This window comes from Pantherophis guttatus, chromosome 13 (genome assembly GCF_059756535.1).
Source record: "Pantherophis guttatus breed Tessera chromosome 13, ASM5975653v1, whole genome shotgun sequence".
Lineage (NCBI taxonomy): Eukaryota > Metazoa > Chordata > Lepidosauria > Squamata > Colubridae > Pantherophis > Pantherophis guttatus.
In genome coordinates, this window is record NC_142075.1 from 15328366 (window position 1) to 15354064 (window position 25699).

The following is a 25699-nucleotide window of genomic DNA, read 5'->3' on the forward strand; positions in this document are numbered from 1 at the left end:
TCTTCACTCAATGTTTTTGGCAGTCTGATTTCTTGATATTTTCTTGACAAATATATTTTGGGAATACAACAGTAATTGTGTTCCAAAGGTGTTTTTTTCAAAAGGCCACTGGACTTTCTTAGTTTTTCCTTGAAGACGTTGCGTTTCTTATCCAACTGAAGAAGCTTCTTGGATGAGCAGCGAAACATCTTCAAGGAAAAACAAAGGAAATCCAGTCGCCTTTTGAAAAAGCACTTTTGCAACCATGACCTGGATGATTGAGAATCTCCGTAAGTAAAGGTAAAGGTTCCCCTCGCACATATGTGCTAGTTTCAAAGCCGAAGAGCCAGCACTGTCCAAAGACGTCTCCGTGGTCATGTGGCCGGCATGACTCAACACCAAAGGCACACGAAACGCTATTCCCTTCCCACTAAAGGTGGCCCCTATTTTTCTACTTGCATTTTTTACATGCTTTTGAACTGCTAGGTTGGCAGAAGCTGGGACAAGTAACGGGAGCTCACCCTGTTATGCGGCACTAGGGATTTGAACCGCTGAACTGCCAACCTTTCGATCGATAAGCTCAGCGTCTTAGCCACTGAACCACCGTGTCCCAAACTCCATCGGCAACTCCATTTCACTTGAAATAACGACTGAAATCTTTATGGTTTCACTTGAAATAATGACTGAAATGGTTATGGTTTCATTTGAAATAATGGCTGAATTTTTTAGGGTTTCACTTGAAATAACGACTGAAATCTTTATGGTTTCACTTGAAATAATGACTTAAATCTTTATGGTTTCATTTGAAATAATGACTGAATTTTTTATGGTTTCACTTGAAATAACGACTGAAATCTTTATGGTTTCACTTGAAATAACGACTTAAATCTTTGTGGTTTCATTTGAAATAATGACTGAATTTTTTATGGTTTCACTTGAAATAACGACTGAAATCTTTATGGTTTCATTTGAAATAATGACTGAATTTTTTATGGTTTCACTTGAAATAACGACTGAAATCTTTATGGTTTCACTTGAAATAACGACTTAAATCTTTGTGGTTTCATTTGAAATAATGACTGAATTTTTTATGGTTTCACTTGAAATAACGACTGAAATCTTTATGGTTTCATTTGAAATAATGACTGAATTTTTTATGGTTTCACTTGAAATAACAACTGAAATCTTTATGGTTTCACTTGAAATAACGACTTAAATCTTTGTGGTTTCATTTGAAATAATGACTGAATTTTTTATGGTTTCACTTGAAATAACGACTTAAATCTTTGTGGTTTCATTTGAAATAATGACTGAATTTTTTTATGGTTTCACTTGAAATAACGACTGAAATCGTAGGCACATAACCTGAGCTGAGCCTATAAATCTTTGAAAGTGGCCAAAAAAGAGCTTTCCGTTATTGCTACCGGTCTTTAATTCTACGGAAGATACACAGAGAGTAAGCATACTAGTTGGATCTAATTAATATAATCTCATGAATTACTAAATTGACATGAACCCAAAAACAATTTTTTTTTTCGTGGACCCCCCATACATCGTTTGCCCTACGTGGGGAAAGAAAGATGACAACCCCCACCGCCCAGGCCCTACTCAAATGCTAAGCAGTCTGGATAAAGCTGTTCACATTGGATTTAAATGCAGCCAACGTTGCTAAATACAGATTACTCTAGAGAAAGCTTTGAAAGAGAGCTCTAGTATCTAAAGAGCATTTTGTGCTACTTGATGTAATTGAACCGTCGTAGTTCCCCTCTCATGGAAACCTGGAAGAGAGAGAGAGAGAGAAAGAGAGAGAGAGTGCGTAGCAATAGATTAGAAGGGCAAAGTGAAGAATTCAAGTAGATCTGCAGGCAGAGCTGGAATCGATGTGCTCTCAAAACTTCTCCGTTGCTCTAAGCATCTTGGTGTGAAGAGGAGTCCTATTTAGTGCTTTCACCCTGATAAGGTGGCCACTTAATGTGCTTTCTTGCGCCAAGTCCATGGTCGGTCCAAGGTGCAGAGGACTTGGGGGCTACCTTTCCCCCCCCAAGCCTTTGGATTGGTCAGTCATCCAGGTGCTGTTCCTCCCACGTGGAGGTTGGGATGGCACTGTAAGGGTCCATGATCACTTTGGCACAGCGGATAATCATGACGATGAGGAAAAGGCAGAGGAAGACAAAGCACGCCAAAGTTAGTCCTTTATCCACATCGACAAAGGCAGGTTCAGGAGTTGGTCCTTCCATTGTTTGTGTCTCTCCACATCAGGGTTAATTCCTGCTGCTACCATGATTTTTTTAACCTGCAGGAAGTGACAGTATTGAATAAACAATCCATGCACCATCTTTAGAATTCTTTTTTTTTTTTCAGAATGCAAGTTTAAGGGGTTCTGCACTGATATATATTATCTCTCCCAGTATTAATAGCAATAGCACTTAGATTTATATGCCGCTTCATCATGCTTTACAGCCCTCTCTAAGCGGTTTACAGAGTCAGCATATTGTCCCCCAACAATCATTTTACCCACTTCGGAAGGACGGAAGGTTGAGTCAATCTTGAGACCGTCAGGATTGAACTGCTGGCAGTGGGCAGAATTAGCCTGCAATACTGCATTCTAACCACTGTGCCACCCATGGCTCTTTTAACATTGGAGACTCCAATTTACTTCGTTAAAATTCATCAGATTGGTGGGTGCCAATGACAGGTCCTTTTTAGTGGTGACTTCATATAGCTGGAATTATTTCTTTCAAGATGAAAGGGATTCGAACCAGTTGTGAAATTCAAATTTTTTTACTACCGGTTCTGTGGGCGTGGCTTGGTGGGTGTGGTGTGGCTTGGTGGGCATGGCAAGGGAAGGATACTACAAAATCTCCATTCCCATCCCAATCTGGGACCAGCCAGAGGTGGTATTTGCTGGTTCTCCGTACTACTCAAAATTTCCGCTACCGGTTCTCCAGAACCTGTCAGAACCTGCTGGATTTCACTCCTGATTCGAACTCCTGAACTGTCAACCTTTCGATCGACAAGCACAGCGTCTTAGCCACTGAGCCACCGCGTCCCTTTTTATTTTTTAAATAAAAAATAAAATAACCTTTTAAATATGCATAACCTTTCCATGGTTATATATATTTAAAAGATGTTAACAAATATACAAAACAATATACCAAAAAAAATTATCATTGGAAACATTCTAGCTTTGAGGGAGCATCTACAAAGAATATTAGAAATAACTACTATTGAAGCAATGCTTAAATTCCAATGGAGCCATCACGATCCAAAATATAAAAGGTTGAGAATTTTTTTTTTACCCTTAATAATATGAAAAGGCATCTTGATCACATTGCAAGAATAGCTCAGGAAAACAGATTTGGAAAGGCTGTTACAGATTGAGTCAAATCTTACAATAGCTGTTGTGATCCCGAGCGTTTCTTATGAGACTTACCCTGGATTTGATCTTTGTTTGCTCAGTTCCTGGAGTAGGGCAGCTTCACCAAGATTCAGAAAAACCGATTCTTAGGAATAGGTGTAGCATCCCTGTTAAGGCTGGATGTTGCTTCCCTTTTATTTCCTTTTAAATGTGTGTTCCTGCAATGACACCATTTTAGGTCAAATCTTTTGCAAAGAGAACTAACTTCGATTCACACGCAGATGCTAAGCATCGGCGTTGTTAACCATGGTTTGTTTAAAAAACGAATCTAACTAATGGGTATCTTTTCACAGAGCCTGCTATGCCACATTTTTCTTGCAAAGAAACAGAGGTTTCGATTCAGATTTTTAAAAAGTATCCTGCTGTATTTCTAACCGTGCAAACTGAAGGTGGCCCTCTCCAAAGTGAAGAGGTTATTTCCCCTCTTCATTGCAGGCAATTTCTTTGTTGCATTGTGCATTTCCACATCCCATCCAAGTTTTAATGTCTTTGGAGTTTTATAAGAGTTGCTTAATTATCAGCCACCCTTTCAATTTTACACCCGTGAAGCAGCTTCTAATTTCCGTTTCAGGTCCATTAACCATCCCAACTGCTATTTAATCATCTTGCAGTAGCTGTGAATATCCAACTTTGATTTTTTTAAAAAACACCAAAAAACCCCACATCTCTTGTTTCTCAGATTATGAAGTGATAGAAAAAGCAGCCAAATGACTTCAAATACCCAGACCACAATATGCGGGAACTACAATTTCACCCCTTAAAAACGAATTGTCCTTTTTTCAGGAAAGAAATAAGCTTCTTAATTAAGCTGTAGGGAATCCTTTCATTTGGCTGCAGCTCCTTTTCTGTATATTTTTTTTTCTTTTTGTATAGTTCTCTGAGTCAGTTCCTTTGGTTAATTATGTAATTTGGAAAGCCACATCAATTTTTATATACCTCATTTAATTCGTGGCAGTTTTCTTGCTGCAAGACACCAGAGTTTCCCTGAACAGAGGTTTCCGGGATTTTTTTTTAATTAAAAAAAAAAAACTGGAGTAAAAGAGTATTTATAGAACAGTTTCCAAGTGGACTTTTACAAATCAGAGCCTGCAAAAGATGGGCCTCTTGTGATTATCTGGAAATATGTGATAAGATTTGATGACAGGGTCAAAATGATCAAATCTGGGGGATTATATTTTTTTTGTCCAAAAATATGTTAAGTGACTCCTCCATTTTTCTCCTTTCCTTTCTATCTAATAAACATGCATTCTTGTACATAACTATTCCTTTATGTATTTTTGTTTTAAAAACATGCACTGCAAAATTGGCATAGAATTGCTTTCTGTCTATCTCTCTGTCTCCTCTCTTTCTGTGTTTGGGAAGTTATTTAATTTAAAATGCAAAATGCATTCCATCCAATTGAAAGAAAAGTTGGAGCTGCAACTTCCAAAGCAACTGATATAGCTGACCAAATGGTTTGATATCTGATATTGTGAAGATTTATTTATTTTATTTATCAAATATAAGACCTGCCCATCTCCCTCACAGATGAACTCTGCGCTGGGTCTGTTTTGCATGTTATACAGAAATTGAGAAATTGCTTTAGAGGGTTATAGCATGGCTCCCTCCAGTCCCTTCATCTCCTCTCTCCTTCCCTCCCTTTTTCCTTTTTATCCTCTCCTCTTTGGATCTGCTACCATCGTGGTTTGTGAACCAGAGTGAGTTTGTTATTCTAACCAATTAATGTTTGTTTGGTAAGAAGATATCTGTAACTACTGGACTGATTTAACTGGCAAAGACTTGGAATTTGTTTAAAGACTATGAGACTTTTTCTATAGTTTTTCTACTATAAGGTAAGCTTTTGATAAACCAGTTTGCATATCTCTTATTCATTGCTCTCAGCAACGTTTCCTTGTGCATTTACTCTGCTGGTTGGTAACACAACACCAATATCCTGATTATGGGAATGCTGTTATTAAGTGTGAAAAATGGTCCAAAGCAGAGGTGGGTTTCAGTGGGTTCTGACCAGTTCTGGAGAACTGATAGCGGAAAATTTGAGTAGTTCGGAGAACCGGTAAATACCACCTCTGACTGGCCTCACCCCCATCTATTCTCTGCCTCCCAAGTCCCAGCTGATCGGGAGGCAATGGGGATTTTGCAGTATCCTTCCCCTGGAATGGGGTTGGAATGGAGATTTTACAGTATCCTTCCATGCCACGCCCACCAAGCCACACCCACAGAACCGGTAGTAATAAATTTTGAAACCCACTACTGGTCCAAAGTCATTTTTTTTCAGTGCTGTTGTAACTTCAAACAATAAACTGTTGTACAATAGTGGCCAAAATTGTGGAAACCTTTTGGGAAAAGTGTATTTTCTAAAACTAGCTAATAATACCCCCCCCTTTTTTAGTAGTACCATAAAATTATATATCAATGGAAAGATAATTTAATCAAGAATGTAATGCAGTAACTTTTATGAAGGATTTGCTATTAGAATAGCAGTTACACTATAAAGAAGAAAAGTGAAACACATACAAAAACCGAGATCTACAAAAATGATCACCATGTCTGTTAATGCTTAGTTGGGTAACCTTTAGCATGAATTATGCCATTACAATGTCTTCCCGTGGAGTGAACCAAGTCTTTTAGTTCTGCAGCTGTTATTATGTGAAACCAAGATTGAAGAATTGCTTCTATTAACTGGGTTTTATTGCTGGGTCGCTTCTGACTAACAAGTTTCTTTAGTCAACTCCATAGATTTTCAATTGGGTTAAGGTCTGGGCTATTCCCAGGCCATTCCAGCAGTGGAATAGGATTATCTTGAAACTCCAAAAAAAAAAAAAAAGATGATGTTATTAGCCGTCAAACCTCAAAAATACACTTTTCCCAAAAGGTTTCTGTAAGTTGAGGACTACCTGTGTGTTCGTTTGCAGCATCCAGGTTTACTGGAGTGGAAGCCCAGGTGGAGAACTCTAGCTGACAGCTGAAGTTTCTGCTCCAAAAACACTTTCTGGGGAACCAGCCAATGTCCTAAGCCATTCTAACACAGAACCGACTTGAATGAATAGCTGGAAACTCCCCTGGATTTTTTCCCAAGCTATAAATCAGGTTGATGGCCTTTATGATGCTTTTAATGTCAACTGGTGGTTAAATAACAATCCCTGATTTTCCTTCTCAACAAGTGCAGTGGGAATGGTGCCATCCGTAGCCTGAATTAAAGTTCCATTCAGAAGTTCCTGCGTGAGAATTTGAATGCATATAACACAGGGGGGGAAAATTGGATGGGGGAGTGAAATTCTGACCACTTGCATGTGATTTTCACTTGTGTCATTGAGGGAGTTGGCACAGAGCTCAAATTTCCAAGAAATCTATTGAGGTCGGGCAGCCTCCCAATATTTCTAGATTGCCTGAATTCTTGCCTGTCCTAGAACAGTTCCCAAAGGTACAACAGTGGTTGTGTTACACAAATGTTAGAAAAGTTGAGAGTCAGAACTCGAGAGTTATACAGTAGTATCTCAGTACGAGGGCCGAAATGTAGCAGTGAAATCCAGCAGGTTCTGACAGGTTCTGGAGAACTGGTAGCAGAAATTTTGAGCAGTTCGGAGAACCAGCAAATACCACCTCTGGCTGCCCCCAGAGTGGGGTGGGAATGGAGATTTTGCAATATCCTTCCCCCAGGAGGGGGGAGGGAATGGAGATTTTGCAGTATCCTTCCCCTGCCACGCCTACCAAGCCACACCATGCTCACCAAGCCACGCCCACAGAACCGGTAGTAAAAAAATTTGGATTTCACCACTGACTGTAAGTAGATGCAATGCAATGTTTTGCAAGTTGCAAATAACTGCATTAAGTTTGAACAAACCAGATAACTAAGAATTGTTCTGGCCTCATTCACTGAGTTTTTCCATATCCCAGTCACACATCCTAAATGTGCACACAGATACACACATGAAATACTTATGGATGCATGCATGGACATGTGCATTTTAAAATTAGGATGAAAAGAGCTTGAATTTTTTTCTGGTTTTTTTTTTTTAAATGGAAGAACTATTTATAAGCTCCCAAGTGTGTTTCATAAACTTGAGGGAATCGGTGAAAAAAAAAAAAAGGAAAGCAATTAAACTGAAATGTGATCTCTTTCTTGTCTGTCAAGGTTATTGGCACATGCAATGAAAAGCCGAGTCGGGATTGTTCTGGTTTCTGTGTGTCTTCAGGCGTCTTTGTCTGAGCCAATGTTTTTGCTTTGTAGTTTGTCAGACGATATGTCCACACCATCCATCTTTCACTCCGGGCGAAGGGGTTCTGATTAGTTTTATGAGCATATTTGTGTTGGTAAGCTAGTCATGCACAGAGGTGAAAGTAAGGTGTGCCTGTTTATGCAATGGTGCTTTTGGTTATTCATTTTTTACTCAACAACAAGAGTTAAGAGTTTGGATCAGGACTTAGACTGCGCTTAGAATATAGCCTCAAAAGGTTTGATAAAAGTCTTTGTTGTGGGGAAAAAGAAAAATTGAAGCAAGATCAAATCCTATCATGGATTTGATGCTTGAATTAAGGACCAAGATTGTTAGAAGTAAAAGGAAGGAATGTAGAGTTGGTTGGTTTGACCGGAGTTAAAATAAGACATATTTCTATAAAGCTTTGGTCAATCTTTCTGGATTTTTTGCTGACATCAGAAGTGGAAAGTTGATGTTTTGCATATAGATAAGGGATGGGTTCAGCGAGGAAGAGATATTTGTAACCATTTGGGGGTAAAGAAATATGAAGTTTATTTATATTTGTTTTGACAAAGATTGGAAGTAGCCTCATTATGTGTTTCCTTTCTTTTTATGTTCTTTCTTTGCACTTTTTATCCTTTTTCTCTATTTTCTCTGAGTATAATTTGTATTTGCTTTAATGTAATTAAAATTGTTCTTTTTTTTTTGCTTTCTGTTTTACTTTTTTTCCCTTTCCTTGAAGATTTTGTTCTTTCTATGGCTACATCCCTTATCCCCGCAATAAGGAGCCATAGAGTAATAAGAGAGGGGAAAAAAACTAAAGGGTTTAGGGGTAAGAGGAAGACTGAAAGTTACAAAGAAGGGCAGAAATGAATGAACTAAAAACTAAAAATCTTGGAAGGTGATGAATAGGATATTTTCAATAGTGATGGAAAGCAGGGTGACAACTTCTAAAAAATATACATGCACTGGCACATATTTTTTTTAACAGATTAACAGAGTTGGAAGGGATCCTGTAGATCATCTAGTCCAACCCCCCACCCCCGCCCAAGCAGGAGACCCTACACCATTTCTGACAAATTTGTGCAGACAGATAAATAGATAGATAAGCAGTGTCTATCTCTACAGGAGATTCCCTTGCGAGTATTTCTTGCCAATTGATCTGTTATGGTTCAGCTGCCTACATAACAGTACAAGCTACAAGTTCAAGATGTTCTCCCATTTTCTCCGGAATCATCTGCTGGGCTCTTTGACTTGTGCTGCAAGCTGATTCCCAGGTTTATGGCTGTCGAGTCTAATTCAGCCTTTCATTTTTAATTGGGTTCTAAGGTTACCCGTCTAGGAAGCAGCTGTCAAATTAATATATGCTGTGACCTACTCTTGGAGAAGTGGACTGAAGTACTCAATTTCCTGGAAGAGGTGCAAGTTTAAGATAAAAGGCAGGAGAGGGCATATCTATCCATCCTTCCTCCTTTGCCCTGAGTCCAAGTCAACTTTTGGTGGCTATTGCTATGAATATGTAGCGCTCTTCCCTTGCTTAAACAGAAGAGCGTTCTGGAGCTTTTCCTCATCATTTCTGGATTTTATTAACTTGAATAGCTAAGTATCACCTGCAAACACGACCACTGTTTACTGCCTATCCCTAACTCAAGATCATCCATGAACAAATTTATAAAAAAAGGGCAATGGATCCTTGAGAGATACCACTTATTTCTCCCATGAATGAAGGCAAACATACGTGTCCCAGGAGAATGTCGCAAGATTGAATCTTGGTTGGTTACCAGGACTAGAGGTTTAATCTTTTGAGCTTTCAGACTCATGCTGGAGCCCATCTTCAGGGAATTTTTTTTCTACAGAATGTGTGTTTTAGGCTATTCTGTGAGTGGTATTTATGTGGTGCCTTTTTATTGGCTGATTGGTGTGTTGGTGCAGTGGTTAGAGTGCAGTACTGCAGGCTACTTCAGCTGACTGCTAGCTGCAGTTCAGCAGTTCAAATCTCACCAGGCTCAAGGTTGCCTCAGCCTTCCATCCTATATAAGTCTAAGTGCTGTTGCCCTTCCTTCCTTCCTTCCTTCCTTCCTTCCTTCCTTCCTTCCTTCCTTCCTTCCTTCCTTCCTTCCTTCCTTCCTCCCTCCCTCCCTCCCTCCCTCCCTCCCTCCCTCCCTCCCTCCCTCCAGGTTGACTCAGCCTTCCATCCTTCCGAGGTTGGTAAAATGATGACCCAGATTGTTGGGGGCAATATGCTGACTCTGTAAACCACTTAGAGAGGGCTGTAAAAGCACTGTGAAGCGGTATATAAGTCTAAGTGCTATTGCTATTGCTATGTAAAGCACTATGAAATGGTATATAAGTCTAAGTGCTAAGTGATATTGCTATGGCAGGCTAACTCTGCCTACTGTCAGCAGTTCGATCCTGACTGGCTCAAGGTTGACTCAGCCTTCCATCCTTCCGAGGTGAGTAAAATGAGGACTCAGATTGTTGGGGGCAAATATGCTGACTCTATAAACCGTTTAGAGAGGGCTGTAAAAGCACTGTGAAGCGGTATATAAGTCTAAGTGCTATTGCTAAGTGCTATGGATGGCTAGCAATTGGCTGTTGTTTCCTTTTGCTGCCAAGCCCTCTGCTCCTAAGTAGTTGATAAGCTGGTGGTGAATCAGCACTCGTGTTGACTAACAAGGGGCCCATTTCCCAGCCTTCAATAATTTCCCTGGCTGTTTTTGTATCTGCTCGGCCAACAATCTTAGTAGCTGCAAACTTGCATGTGTGTGTCTTTGTTCATTGCAATGTGAGGCTACCAGTGAGTTCAGGACTCCTCATCTCCTCATCTCCTCCCCTCCCCTTCTGTTCTTGCCATCTGATGGTTAACCTTCCTCCTCGTTTGTCCTACATAGTCGCAGAATAAATACGCACCACATAAATACAAGTCACAGACTAGCCCAAAGCGCACATATTCCAGTAGAGAGAAGTTCCCTGAAGATGGGCTCCAGCATGAATCCAAAAGCTTCAAAGAAGACTAAACTTCTGGTCACAGTGACTGACCCAGATTCGATCTTGCAACTTATTTCTCTTCTTTTGAGGAAGTGTGCTGGTTGAGCCATTGCTTCACTCCATTGAACTGTGTTGGACTGTCTCTTTAACATGCCATTTTTGGACAAGCTGGGCCGATCACTAGAGGAGGGTTCCAAGCTATTTGGAGGCAGGAGGAATGACTCACACAAGGACATAAATGCATCTTCTCTGATGTTATCAATTAATGGGGGAAGATTAAGTCATATATCACCTGGAAAAGGGAATTGAAAATAAGTTCTAGTTATTAATAGTCTCCCACTGTGCCCTTTGAATAGCTCCTCTGATATGGAGGCTTTTGCTATGTAGACCAGCTGCTAGCAGATGCAAAATGTTGCATATTTTCACTGGCAAGAGAGCTGGTAAGAAAATTGGCTGGTGATTTAGAATCAGAAGATGATTCTTTTATTATTCCCAATGACTCGTCTAACTCAGTGTTTTTCAAACTTGGTATTTTTAAGTTGAATAGAATAGAATAGAATAGAATAGAATAGAATAGAATAGAATAGAATAGAATAGAATAGAATAGAATAGAATAGAATAGAATAGAATAGAATAGAATTCTTTATTGGTCAAGTGTGACTGGACACACAAGGAATTTGCCTTTGGTGTATATGCTCTCAGTGCACATAAGGAGAATAAAATACATTCATCAAGAATAAAAAGATACAACACTTAGTAATAGTCAAGGTTAATAATAAGCTATCAAATCGTACTAGGAAACAAATAAAAATTGAAAGATACAAGCAACATGGTTATAGTAATAAGTGTGAAGAGATAGATATGGAAGAGAAGAATAATAATAATACAGTCTTAGTAAATTATTTGACAATATTGTGGGAATTAGTTGTTAAGCAGAGTGATGGCATTCGGGGAAAAACTGTTCTTGTGTCTAGTTGTTCTGGTGTGCAGTGCTCTATAGCGTCGTTTTGAGGGTAGGAGTTGAAAGAATTTATGTCCAGGATGCGAGGGGTCTGTAAATATTTTCACAGCCCTCTTTTTGACTCGTGCAGTATACAGGTCTTCAATGGAAGGCAGGTTGGTAGCAATTGTTTTTTCTGCAGTTCTAATTATCCTCTGAAGTCTGTGTCTGTCTTGTTGGGTTGCAGAGCCAAACCAGACAGTTATGGAGGTGCAGATGACAGACTCAATCATTCCTCTGTAGACCAGGGGTCTCCAACCTTGGCAAATTTAAGACTTGTGGACATTAACTCCCAGAATTCCTCAGCCAGCATGCTGGTTGGGGAATTCTGGGAGGCGAAGTCCAGGCGTCTTTAAGGTGCCATGGTTGAGAAACACTGCCCAGCCTAATCTAACTGGACTGGCAGCAATTTTTCAGTCAATAAAATAAATAAGCATTATGAGTGTCCTAGTTCTTTTAACAATAACTGGAATGGATCAAGGCCAAAAGAGAGTGAAACTTTATTCTGACGTTCAAGACTCGTATAAGAGTCAATGCCAAGTAGAATGTAGTTAAACAGTAGAAGATCCCTAACAGTTTGAGTAGTTGTATAGTGAAATTCTCTGTCTTTGAACTTATGGATTCTTCTTGGTTGCCTGTACTAAAACAGAGTCTAGGTAGTCATCTGAAATTCAGATAATCAGCTGAGGTTGTCCCCGTGGAGGTGGCTTATACCTCCTAGAATTCCAACCAGTTAATTGGATATTTCTAGTTTGAAGGGAGGGAGGAAGGGTCTAGACTGGGAGAGGGCTTCAAAATTCCACTTCTATGTTTTTGTGGGAAGAGCAAGCATAGTAATGAGGAACCATTACTAAATGCCTTGGTTAGAAAACTGAGGAAGGTGGGCATCAGGATATAAACTACTCGGACAACAAGGAAGTCAAAACATAAGAGGGTCAGTTTGGTTTAGGGGTTAAGGCGCCAGGTTAGAAAGCAAAGATTATGAGTTCTAGTCCCGTTTTAGGCACGAAAGCCAGCTGGGTGACTTTGGGCCAATCACCAGGAGACTGTGAGTTCTAGTCCCACCTTAGTTATAAAAGCCAGCTGGGTGATCTTGGGCCAGAAACTCTCTCTCAGCCAAACCAACCTCACAGGGCAGTCGTTGTAGGGAAAAGAGGAAGGAGGAAGGTGTGTTGGATAGATCCACTGCCTTGAGTTATTTGTAAAAATAATAAAAGGCAGGTAAAGGTTCCCCTCACACATATGTGCTAGTCGTTCCTGACTCCAGGGGGCGGTGCTCATCTCCGTTTCAAAGCCGAAGAGCCAGCGCTGTCCAAAGACGTCTCCGTGGTCATGTGGCTGGCATGACTCAACGCCAAAGGCACCGCACGGAACGCTGTTACCTTCCCACCAAAGGTGGCCCCTATTTTTTTACTTGCATTTTTTACGTGATTTCAAACTGCTAGGTTGGCAGACGCTGGGACAAGTAACGGGAGCTCACCCCGTTACATGGCACTAGGGATTCGAACCGCCGAACTGCCAACCTTTCGATTGACACACTCAGCGTCTGAGCCACCGCATCCCTTAAATAAAGGCAAGATACAAATAAATAAAATAAATACAATACTAAAGCTAGAGAGGAACTTTGGCCCTGCAGATTTCTTTCTCCCCCATCTCCCCCAATGGATCCTTTGTCATTAAATGAGGCTTGCTTTTCCCCACCCCGTTTAATGAAATGATGTCAGCCAGGCCTTCTCTGCTAGCAGCAACCAGCGATCAGATTCTGCTGACACTGCTCCAAACTGCCAAAAGTTGCTGCTGAAGAAATAAAGAATAGCTGTAAAATTTTGGCTGCATCTGGAAAAACCAGCTTAGAAACCAAATTTATCTTCCTACACTGAGGGCACATTAATAACACTATCAGCATTTAACTTTTTGCTCTGCAAGTCCCAGATTTAAAGTGTGAAGGTGGGAAAGCACGGATGCTTCTGTGATAGATAGGTAAGTAGGTAGGTAAGGTAAGGTAGATGATAGATAGATAGATAGATAGATAGATAGATAGATAGATAGATAGATAGATAGATAGATAGATAGATAGATAGGTAGGTAGGTAGGTAGGTAGGTAGGTAGGTAGGTAGGTAGCAGAGGTGGGTTTTAGCAGGTTCTGACCAGTTCTGGAGAACTGGTAGCGGAAATTTTGAGTAGTTTGGAGAACCAGTAGTAAAAATTCTGACTGGCCCTGCCCCCATCTATTCTCTGCCTCCCAAATCCCAGCTGATCAGGAGGAAATGGGGATTTTGCAGTATCCTTTCCCCGGAGTGGGGTAGGAATGGAGATTTTACAGTATCCTTCCCCTGCCACGCCCACCAAGCCATGCCCACCAAGCTATACCTACAGAACCGGTAGTAAAAATTTTTGAAACACATCACTGTAGGTAGGTAGGTTAGGTAAGGTAGATGATAGATAGATAGATAGATAGATAGATAGATAGATAGATAGATAGATAGATAGATAGATAGATAGATAGATAGATAGATAGATAGATGGATGGATGGATGGATGGATGGATGGATGGATGGATGGATGGATGGGTAGATGGATAGGTAGGTAGGTGGATAGATTGGATAGATCATGGATAAATCATGGATAGATAGGAGAGAGAGGGGAGAGAGAGAGAGAGAGAGAGGGAGAGAGGGAGAGAGAGAGAGAGAGAATAAAAGAAAGTGCGAAATGAAGCTGAAAATCAACTTAGTCCTTTACCTTCCACAACTGTGTGTTATTTCTGGTTATTTTTATTTGCCTGACTACACAAATATGTACAAAACCACTTGGAAACTTGTTGGAATGAAACATACACGGAGAACACATTTTTAATTTAAAACTCTGCCCTCTTCTTGAAGGAGGAGAAGGCATCAATGGCACAGGACCAAGTTATAAATGCTCCCCTGTTTCATATTGCAAGGTTTTCTTTTGAAAAAGTCAATATCCAACGATAAAGCAGCCTCTTGATTGGAATTGCAAGATTTTCTTTTTCTTTTTTTTTTAAAAAAAAGGTCAATATCCAATGATAAAGCAACCTCTTGATTGGAATCAATCTAAAATAGCTCTAAAAAGCAATGCAAGCTCTGGAGTTTTCGAGGACTCTTAATTGTAAAAAAGCAAGGGGTTGGGACAAAACAAATAAATGGATAGAGAAACCCTGTTTTTCAAAATTGAGGTTGGACTAGATGACCTATAAGGTCCCTTCCAACTCTGTTAATCTGTTAAAGTCTGTTAAAATCTACCTTGAGTTAGAGTTTACAGACTGAAGGAATTGGTCAGTGGGGTGGGTGATTAAGGTTGGGTTATACTTAGCGCTCAAGGACCAAAACGGAAAAAAAAACAAAACAGTTTTTCCAGCTGGAAAAACACAAAACCACTGTAGCAAATCTCATTTCTGCCCAAAGTAAAGCGTATCAGCTTTTTGTCTGGCAGAGAACAGAAATAATTACTACAGGTTCTGTGGCAGCCAAGCTGAAGAGTAACTGTAGATGGTGCATTAGCTAACAGTCACTGAAAACAACCAGGATAGAATTACCTAGTGGTTAAAAAGATTTAAGCCCAAGATATCAACTGCATTAAGCTGTAAATACCTTTTCTGGGTTTTGTTCCTTTATGCCATTTTTCCTCCTATGGGATGGATGTGTCCTCCTATCATGGCTATGGATGTGTCAGTGAAGATTCTCAATCATCCAGGTAAACTTGTCTGAAGTTTGAGTCATGGCAACTGGATAGATTAGATTAGATTAGATTAGATTAGATTAGATTAGATTAGATTAGATTAACAGAGTTGGAAGGGACCTTGTAGGTCATCTAGTCTAACCCCCCGCCCAAGCGGGAGATCCTTCATTTCAGATAAATGGCAGTCCAATCTCTTCTTGAAAGCCTCCAGTGATGAAGCTCCCACAACTTCTGAAGGCAACTTCTGTTCCATGGGTTGATTGTTCTCACTGTCAGAAAGTTCCTCCTTATTTCCAGGTGGAATCTCTCCTTGATCAGTTTCCATCCATTATTCCTTGTCTGGCCCTTCGGATGCTTTGGAATATAGCTTGACCCCCCTCCTTTCTGTAGCAGTCCCTTAAATATTGGAAGACTGCTATCATGTCTCCCCTGGTCCTTCTCTTCACTAGACTAGCCATGCCCAGTTCCTCTCAACCGTTTTTTGTATGTTTTAGCCTTCAGTCCCTTAATCATCCTGGTTGCTCTTCTCTGCATTCTTTCTAGAGTCTCAACATCTAGTGTGGTGCCAAAACTGGATGCAGTATTCTAGGTGTGGTCTTACTAAGGCTTTACAGAGTGGTATTAGTACCTTACTTGATCTTGATTGTATCCCTCTGTTAATGCAATTTAGGATTGCATTGCTTTTTTGGCTGCCGCCGCACACTGATAATAATTCCCTGATAATAAGCCCAATCAGGCTTTTGAGTGCATGGCAATAAGGCCAGGCAAATGCTTATTTCAGGGTTCAAAAAAATATAAGACAGGGTCTTATTTTGGGGGAAACATGGTACAAGCAAATCACCAAGCTCAGAGATCACCAAGGATACCGTGATTACTATTTAAAATAAAAATCTCAACTTTCTTACCAATGATCTTTCATTTAAAAAACAACAACACCTGTACTTTTGTCTTGCCATCTTTCTAAGTTGTGCAAAGAAACAATGGGGCTCTGTTGGTAGCATTTCTCAGGCCCTCCAGCAAATGCAGTTACGACTTATTTTCCGAAAAGAAAATAATGACTTCCGGAGCTCTATTTCTTCATATATATTTTTTTTCCATGGACCACTGAACACGTGCAACATTTCAGCGTGAGAGAATTAGATTTAGGAAATCCAAGATATCTCTCGGGCTCTCTGAAGGTCACGATTAGCGATTGCATCTCTCTACTCTCTCCTTAATTCCTTTTCTTACAGGGGAATTAATAATTGATCCTCCCGAATGATCCCTCTGAGCAAAGCTACAGTTTTCATTTAGAAAATGGAAAAGGGCGTCAGGTTTAATTATTTATTTATTAATTACATTTATGGGGCTGCCCGTCTCACACACACACACAAAGTGTCTCTTTGAGCTCTTCTTTAGGGAAAACTCTTCCGCCAGCTCCATGGGCGAAGAGTTGGTTTGCAGCCCTTAATGCTTCTCCAATGCTTTATGGATGCTAAAAAAAAAAATAGACTAATGAATATAACCATTGAAAAAGGGACACGGTGATAACTATGTTTGCCTCTTTGCCTTAATCAGCAGTTGAAGGATGGCTGAAACATCTCTAAGGCTTCAAAGAAGCTCCAGAGGTTTCTAAAATCAGCAAAAAGTTCCTGAATATTTAGTACAAAAACAGGAAAGACGTGGAAGGAAGGATGTACAGTTGCCGTATCTCACACAGGCATAAAAACATACTAAGTCAAAACGAAACTGGAAGATTTTAAGAAGAGATTGGATAACCATTTGTCTGAAATGCTATAGGGCCGTGATGGTGAACTTATGGCACGAGTGCCACAGGTGGCACGCGGAGCCATATATGTGGGCACGCAAACGTTGCCCTAGCTCAGCTCCAATGTGCATGCGCGCACCGGCCAGCTGATTGTCGGGCCTTTCGGGCCCACCAGAAGTAGGGAAATGGGCTGTTTCCGGCCTCTAGAGGGCCTCTGGGGAGGGTGGGAAAGGCTGTTTTCGCCCTCCCCAGGCTCCAAGAAAGCCTCTGGAGCCTGGGAAGGGTGAAAAACGGGCCTACTGGGCCCACTGTGCCATCGCGTGCCAAAAGCAGGAGAGTGCAGGGGGGGGTCGCATGTGCATGTTGGTGGGGCACGGCACGGGGGGCATTGAATTATGGGTGTGACCCCCTCCTGCATTCCCTCCACTTTTGGCACGTGACGGCAAAAAGGTTAACCATCACTGCTATAGGGTTTCCTGCCTAAGCAAGGGATTGGACTAGAAGACCTCCAAGGTCCCTTCCAACTCTGTTATTCTATTCTATTCTATTCTATTCTATTCTATTCTATTCTATTCTATTCTATTCTATTCTATTCTATCCTATCCTATCCTATCCTATCCTATCCTATCCTATCCTATCCTATCCTATCCTATTCTATTCTATTCTCCTTCCCTTCTCTTCCCTTCTCCTCCTCCTATTCTATTCTATTCTATTCTATTCTATTCTATTCTATTCTATTCTATTCTATTCTATTCTATTCTATTCTATTTATTTATTTATTTATTTATTTATTTATTTATTTATTTATTTATTTATTTATTTCAATTTGTATACTGCCCTTCTCCTAGTGGACTCAGTGGGGTGCACAGCCAGAACTAAAACACATACCAATACAAAATTTTAAATTATTAAAAGAATTACATAACTATTCTATTCTATTCTATTCTATTCTATTCTATTCTATTCTATTCTATTCTATTCTATTCTATTCTATTCTATTCTATTCTATTCTATTCTAAACACACCACATTGTATATTTGGGAATATCAGCAACCACCAATCAAATTGCTTAACTAATAGGTCGCAGTCATAACTTAACTAGTAGGTTATAAGCTTACTACAATTTACCTGAAGGAGCCCTTACCTGGGCCTTCTTTGAAACTTTGTTAGTAACATCCACAGGAAGACTTCGCCTGCAGTCAGCACAAACTTTTCTAGTTTTTTTTTTCCAACCTAGAGAAAAATCTTGCCTCCCTAAAAAAATACCTCAGCATATATATCATTATTTCCAAGTCACCTTCAATTGATCCACACTTGCTACTTGGAGCAAGCACTGCTTAATCCAATAATATATCTATCCATTATATAAAGGTGGAAGGCTGAGCTATACAGCCTCAAACAAGTTTTTGAAGAATTCCCTCTTTCCAAAAAGAAACGGAGAGATAAGGGGAGCAGGAGAGGAGGAGAAATAGCGCGTAACCTGCGGTCTTTCGTATACAAAGCATAATTACCCCTGAAATTATGTTCTGCTCCATATTCTGAGGAGAAAATGTAATATTTCCTGCAGTTGCGACAAATACGGATCATTCATCATGTTGAGAGATCAATGGCTGGCATGATTCCCCCCCCCTTCCTCATTAAATTAGAGGTGGCACCCTGAATTCTAAAGCCTTTTTAAAAACGTAAACTTGAAAATGGTGCACAGCTTGACCGAATCTGAATCTCAGAGCTTTGGCAGATTGAAGATTTCTATCGGGGCCAATAAACAAAGTTCATTATGATTTGGCAAAACAGATTTTTTTTTTTAAATTAATCTCTCGTCTCTGTGAAAATCCACCGTGCACTAAGGAACATTGCTTAAATCCAGAGCAAAAAAAATTACTATCCGGCAAGTTATTTCTCAATCAGACTTGGAGAGGGTCAATTGTTCCGGTGCCAAGCCTGTATTTGATATGCAAATATTCCTCTCCGCTTAGATCGTGAAGGAACTCATCTTTTGCTCCATTACAAACTTCAAATCGCAACCATTCATCCCTCAAACCAAACCTTGCCGAGCCACTTCTGAACATTCACTTCTGCCTACATGTGTGCAATCCATACACAAATCCACACCATTTGTGGAACAAGGGAGAGAGAGTGTATCCCTAAGCACACCCCACCCCCATACCCCCACACACAGAATTTGTGGAACAAGGGAAAGAGAGAGTATCCTTAAAGCAGAATTCTCCTGCAACCCAGCACCTCAAGTAGAACACATGAACTCTGGATTCCTCAGGCAGTCCTTACATAAAACAGAGAATTTCTCTGTCTCCTCTCACCATGGTTTCCTTCTAGTTGGGCGGCCCTCCCCCTCCTCCCCAAAGTCGAAAAAGTCTGTGTGAACAGCCCAACTGTCCCTGCCACACAGTTTTGCAGGCGAGGGGGTTTGTCTGCCTGTCTCAAAAAATGCCCCGCGCAGGTGAGCGGTCCTTGGCAGGCAAGGGAAGCAGCTTTCCCTTAAGAAACAATAGGACGGGGGTAGGGATAGGTGAGAGGGAGAGAAAAACATAAGAGTTACCAACCTATCACAACTTGTTCATTCCAGCAGTACCAAAACAGCCACCCTCCCTTGCGATGCGTCGACGCGAGGGACGGGTCTCTCTCGGAGCATCCTTGGTTTAACGGTTCTGAAATTCCTCCAGCTGCTTCCTAACTCCCCCCCACCCCCAGGGAGGACCAATGAGAGATTCCTCCCTCGTCTCTGACACCAGTCTGAGGACTGGGGAAGTGGGTGGGAAATGGTCCTTTTGGCTTCCACTGAGCAGCTGAGCTTCCCCCCCAGTTCCTAAATCATCGCAGGGCAGTGGTTTCTGCTGCAAGATTGGGATGGCTTGCTGCATTGGTTTGTCTGCCCTGCCTGTGCTTCAGAAGCTACACCTGCTTGTTCCAGCCAGAAGGCTCCCCTCCTCCTTTCCTTCTCCTACGGCACACTTGGAGCATCTGCGGTACCCCGAGAATCACCACCGGGCTGCCATTGTCCCTGCCTGGCTCTCTTCTTGCCTGCAGTCCTTTGTTTGCCCTAGATGCTGACTCTGGGGTTTGCAAAGCAAGCCACCCACCAGCAGTGGCTTGAAGAGATTCCCAGCCTTGCGAAAGGCAGTGGATGAAGTCTCTTTTTCCTTGATTTGGCACCTCGCCCACCGACATGGTTCCTGAGCCCACTAGAAAAACCCTTGAGCTTGATTTAAGACTGCTTCCTCCTCCTCCTCCTCCTCCTTCTCGCCTTCCTGTAATCTGCAGCCTGCCACAGGGAGCCCAATTGGCTTTCATAATGGAAAATCCCTTTGTGGTGGTAGAATGGAAGAGAGGCAATCAAAGGGGCTTCTTATCAGCCTGGTTGGGGTTGGGTGGGCAATGATATACCATCTCAGCATTGAGGAGGAGTCTCAAAAGAATGAAAAGAACAATCCCTACCGGAGGCCCCTATGAGAGAGTGTGGGGTGCGCCCTTGTTTAAAAGAAAAATGCACTGGGATGAATCCCTCGTATTTTCAAAGACAAATAGTTGAAACATTTAACAGTAACAGAGTAGGAAGGGACCTTGGAGGTCATCTAGTCCAACCTGTACTAGGGATTCAAACCAGTGGTGGGTTTCAAAATTTTTTACTACCGGTTCTGTGGGTGTGGCTTGGTGGGCGTGACATGGCTTGGTGGGCATGGCTTGGTGGGTGTGGTAGGAGAAGGATACTGTAAAATCTCCATTCCCACCCCACTCCAGGGGAAGGATACTGCAGAATTCCCATTTCCTCCCAATCAGCTGGGACTTGGGAGGCAGAGAATAGATGGGGGCGGGGCCAGTCAGAATTTTTACTACCGGTTCTCCGAACTACTCAAAATTTCCGCTACCGGTTCGCCAGAACTGGTCAGAACCTGCTGAAACCCACCTCTGATTCAAACCGAGTGAATGTATGTTGCAAGCCAGTGGAGTCAATTTATATTTAAATTACACTGTAGTTGATAATATTAACTATTAACTTAGAAATCTGTTAGATGGAACAATGGTGGATAAGCATATTTTAAATCATATAGTTGGGAGTAGGGGTTACAATAATTGATCTGCATATTATATATAATTATAATCTGTGTCTGAGTATATGTCCCTACAGGCATGTACACACACATACAGATCTGCAATTAATATATGTACAAAAATGCTCAGCCTTTATAGCAATAGCCCTCAGACTTATATACCGCTTCACTGTGCTTTACAGCCCTCTCTAAGCAGTTTACAGAGTCAGCATCTTGCCCCCAACAATCTGGGTCCTCATTTTACCCACCTCGGAAGGATGGAAGGCTGAGTCAACCTAGAGCTGGTGAGAATCGAACTGCTGGCAGTGGGCAGAATTAGCCTGCAATACTACATTCTAACCACTGTGTCACCATGACTCTACTTCTCATAACTGTGCATCTGTGTGTGGCTTGGTGGGCATAGCAGGGGAAGGATACTGCAAAATCCCCATTCCCACCCCACTCTGGGGCCAGCCAGAGGTGGTATTTGCCGCTTCTCCGAACTTACTCAAAATTTCCACAACCAGTTCGCCAGAACTGGTTAGAACCTGCTGGATTTCACCCCTGATATACTCCAAATGATGGCTTGTCACTGTTATCTGCATTTTGATTAAACTTCCTGAAACATGATCTTGGTGGGAGAAGGCATAGTTTGCAGCTTCTACAATTTTCCATATTTACAAATATTACCCAGAAGATACTGAGTGCTTTGTAATATGAGGGGTCCTTGGTGCTTGGTTTTTTTTCTTGCAGATATTTCATTACCCAAGTTAGGTAACATCATCAGTGTTAGAAAACAGAGCAAAACCCCACTGCCTTCTAGCATTGATGATGTTACCTAGTTGGGTAATGAAACATCTTGCAAGAAAACAACCAACCACACAGAGCACCAAGGACCTCTCATTTCAACCTGGAGCTACAACTACAGGTAGTCCTCAACTTACGACCACCATTGAGCCCCAGGTTTATGTTGCTAAGTGAGACGTTTGTAAAGTGATCTCTCTTGCCACAGTTGTTAAGCGAATCACTGCACTTGTCAAGTGAGTAACATGATTGTTAAGTGAATCTGACTTCCCCATCGACTTTGCTTGTCACCATGACTCAGAGGTGGGTTTCAGCAGGTTCTGACCAGTTCTGGAGAACCGATAGCGGAAATTTTGAGTAGTTCGGAGAACCGGTAGTAAAAATTCTGACTGGCCCCGCCCCCATCTATTCTCTGCCTCCCAAGTCCCAGATGATTGGGAGGAAATGGGGATTTTGCAGTATCCTTCCCCTGGAGTGGGGAGGGAATGGAGATTTTACAGTATCCTTCCCCTGCCATGCCCACCAAGCCACACCCACAGAACCGGTAGTAAAAAATTTTGAACCCCCCCCAATTGCCATGACCTCAGGACACCACAACGGTCATAGGTATGAACCAGTTGCCAAACATCTGAATTTTGATCACGCGTGCAAGAGGTTGCCACCAAGGCCGTAAGCGTGGAAAACGGTCATAAGTCTTTTTTTTTCCAGTGGCGTTGTAACTTTGAACGGTCATTAAATGAACCACAGTAAGTCAAGGACTACCTCTATTCTCCTTTATTGGCTTGGCAGTATTTCTCAACTGCAGAATCCTCAGTTTGAGGATACAGCATGCTGGACAGGGCCGGCTGCCTTATCAGCATGTGGCTCAAAAGGAAACAATCCGTGGCAAAAAAAAATTTTTTATGTTGCTGTTAGTTTCAAGGTTATCTAAACTGAGCTGAGGAACATTCTCCACCTTCCTTACAAAAGAACCTTTTTGGCTGCGAGCTGTTAAGAGGTTTTTTGCTAGCCGTCAAGTCAATTTATAGAGAAACAAGGGAAAATACTGTATATTGTCAGCAGTGTTGTTTTTAAAACTGGCGCAAACACTTTGAAGCTAGTCGGTTTTATAGGATGTTTGTTTTTTTAATGAAGCAGGTAGAAAGTAGCAGAAAGTGCAGTACGTCTACAAGGCTTTCTCACTCTTACTGAATCATGGTGCAATGCAGCGGTGGGTTCTAAAAAATTTTACTACCTGTTCTCCTTTAGGAAGGAGAAACTTCCTAACAATCAGAACAATTAACCAGTGGAACACCTTGCCTTCAGAAGTTGTAGGTGCTTCATCACTGGAGGGGTCTGTGTGTTGATTCTCAGTCATCGAGGGCATGGTTTTCAAAGAGGCAACTGAACTTTCTTGCTTGTTTTTTTTAAGACGTTTTGCTTCTCATCCAAGAAGCTTGTTCAGCTCTTCAGATTCTGAGAGAGAGAGAGAGAGAGAGAGAGAGAGAGAGAGAGAGAGAGGGAGGGAGGAGAGAGAGCCATATTGGGGAGACCCTGGGAGAGAAAGAGAGAGAGAGAGAAACAGAGAAAGAGAATGAGAAAGAGAAAGAGAGACAGAGAAAGAGAGGAGAGAGAGACAGGAGAGAGAGAAAGAGAAAGAAAGAGAGAGAAAGAGAAAGAGAGAGGAGAGAAAGAGAGAGAGAGAGAGAGAGATTTGGGATTCCCCTTCTCTCTCTTTCTCTCACAGGAGAGCTTGTGAGAGAGAGAGAAAGAGAGGAGAGAGAGAAAGAGAGAAAGAGAGTGAGAAAGAGAAAGAGAGACAGAGAAAGAGAGGAGAGAGAGACAGGAGAGAGAGAAAGAGAAAGAAAGAGAGAGAAAGAGAAAGAGAGAGGAGAGAAAGAAAGAGAGAGAGAGAGAGATTTGGGATTCCCCTTCTCTCTCTTTCTCTCACAGGAGAGCTTGTGAGAGAGAGAGAAAGAGAGGAGAGAGAGAAAGAGAGAAAGAGAGTGAGAAAGAGAAAGAGAGACAGAGAAAGAGAGGAGAGAGAGACAGGAGAGAGAGAAAGAGAAAGAAAGAGAGAGAAAGAGAAAGAGAGAGGAGAGAAAGAAAGAGAGAGAGAGAGAGATTTGGGATTCCCCTTCTCTCTCTTTCTCTCACAGGAGAGCTTGTGAGAGAGAGAGAAAGAGAGGAGAGAGAGAAAGAGAGAAAGAGAGTGAGAAAGAAGAGAGAAAGAGAGAGAGAGAGAGAAAGAGAAAGAAAGAAAGAGAGAGAGAGAGAGAGATTTGGGATTCCCCTTCTCTCTCTTTCTCTCACAGGAGACCCTGTGAGAGAACGAGAGAGAGAGAAACAGAGAAAGAGAGTGAGAAAGAGAGAGAGAAAGAGAGGGGAGAGAGAGGAGAGAGAGAAAGAGAGAGAGAGAGAGAGAGCCATATTTGGGATTCCCCTTCTCTCTCTTTCTCTCACAGGAGACCCTGTGAGAGAACGAGAGAGAGAGAAACAGAGAAAGAGAGTGAGAAAGAGAGAGAGAAAGAGAGGAGAGAGAGAGAGCCATATTTGGGATTCCCCTTCTCTCTCTTTCTCTCACAGGAGACCCTGTGAGAGAACGAGAGAGAGAGAAACAGAGAGAAACAGAGAAAGAGAGTGAGAAAGACAGACAGAAAGAGAGGAGAGAGAGAGGAGAGAGAGAAAGAGAGTGAGAAAGAGAGAGAGAGACAGAAAGAGAGAGAGAGAGGAGAGAGAGAGAGAAAGAGAGTGAGAAAGAGAAAGAGAGAAAGAGAGAGGAGAGAGGAGAGAGAGAGAGATTTGGGATTCCCCTTCTCTCTCTTTCTCTCACAGGAGACCCTGTGAGAGAAAGAGAGAGAGAAACAGAGAGAAACAGAGAAAGAGAGAGAGAAAGAGAGGAGAGAGAGAAAGAGAGAGAGAGAAAGAAAGAGAGTGAGAGAGAGAGAGAGAGAAGAGAGGAGAGCGAGCCATATTTGGGATTCCCCTTCTCCCGTTACCTGCGCCCTCCCTCCAAGGGATGGAGAGCGCAGTCCAGCAGTCAGGGCAAAGTGAGGGCAGGCGGCTTCCCTCGCCCACTGCCCATGTGCAGCCCTTTGGCACATGCTCACTTCGCTGGGGGGGGGACGGGGGACGCTGAGCATGAGCAGAAGCGAAATTTGAAAGAAGGAGAAGAAGAAGGAGAAGAGGGGGGGAAAGGGGGGGGGCTTCATCAGATCAGACATCTTGAGCCCGCTGCGCGTGAAGAGCTTAGCCTAGCGTGGCGAGACCCCCTTTGTGTTGGTGCAGGTGGGAAGGCATTTCCCCCCCACCCACCACCCACCCACCCCGCGGGCTTCGTGGCCTGCCTGCCTGCCTGCTCTCCGTCTGCCCGGGCTGCTCGGAGCATCAGTCCCCCCCCCTTCATCCCATCCCAGTTTGTACTCCTCTTAATCCTTCCCGAGACGAGATGGCAACGCCGGCGGCTGTTAATCCACCCGGTGAGTAGCTGCTCCTGCTTTGCGAGTCCGCGGCGTCTTTGCAGAACTGGAAAGTCCCGGTGGGATCGGCCAGGGCGCCTACGCACACTTGCAAACCTCAACAACACCCCCTCCACACACACTTCTCCTTACTCCCACCCCAAGCAGGCAAGGCTGTCTTTGGGGGTCGCGGGGTGGTCGGGGTGAAATCTCTCTGGACCCGTCAGCAACGGCTCGCCCCTCTTGAAATGCTTGCAAATCGAGAGAATGGACTTTTGCTTCGCAAGCTTTGCGTGGGGAATGAAGCAGATCTCTCGGGAGATTTCGGTGGCTGTGATGGCACGAGGTGGTATTATTGGAGTAACAGTAGCAAGAGTGGGAGGGG

General features: G+C 42.2%; 2 protein-coding genes across 5 annotated transcripts in view; one reads left to right on the plus strand and one right to left on the minus strand.

Annotated features, from left to right (window-relative positions):
- Nucleotides 1–1271: 1271 nt before the first annotated feature.
- CTXND1 (cortexin domain containing 1) lies at nt 1272–19795 on the minus strand. Of its 2 annotated transcripts, XR_015729789.1 has the most exons (3): nt 19589–19795; nt 3413–3555; nt 1272–2272 (listed from the first exon to the last, which is right to left on the minus strand). XR_015729789.1 is itself a non-coding variant. In XM_087878086.1 (2 exons), the coding sequence occupies exon 2, from the start codon at nt 2214–2216 to the stop codon at nt 2037–2039; it is 180 nt and encodes a 59-aa protein (XP_087734212.1). In that variant the 5' UTR covers nt 2217–2272; nt 3413–3525; the 3' UTR covers nt 1906–2036. The 2 variants fall into 2 exon arrangements, 1 of the variants encoding a protein (XP_087734212.1); XM_087878086.1 differs by lacking the exon at nt 19589–19795 and having other exon boundaries at nt 1906–2272; nt 3413–3525.
- Nucleotides 19796–24954: 5159 nt separating this feature from the next.
- Nucleotides 24955–25699, plus strand: part of ARNT2 (aryl hydrocarbon receptor nuclear translocator 2) — a 104258-nt gene continuing 103513 nt past the window's right edge. Inside the window, exon 1 of one of the 3 annotated variants that reach the window (XM_034421392.3) lies at nt 24955–25335. In XM_034421392.3, coding sequence (XP_034277283.1) covers nt 25305–25335 — 31 coding nt within the window. In that variant the 5' untranslated portion in view covers nt 24955–25304. The remainder of the gene's footprint in view (nt 25336–25699) is intronic. The other 2 variants (XM_034421393.3, XM_087877919.1) reach the window with 2 other exon arrangements.

Bases quoted from the DNA above. Each gene is read 5' to 3' on its own strand.
- CTXND1 (XM_087878086.1), bottom strand. From the start codon at position 2,216: ATGGAAGGACCAACTCCTGAACCTGCCTTTGTCGATGTGGATAAAGGA.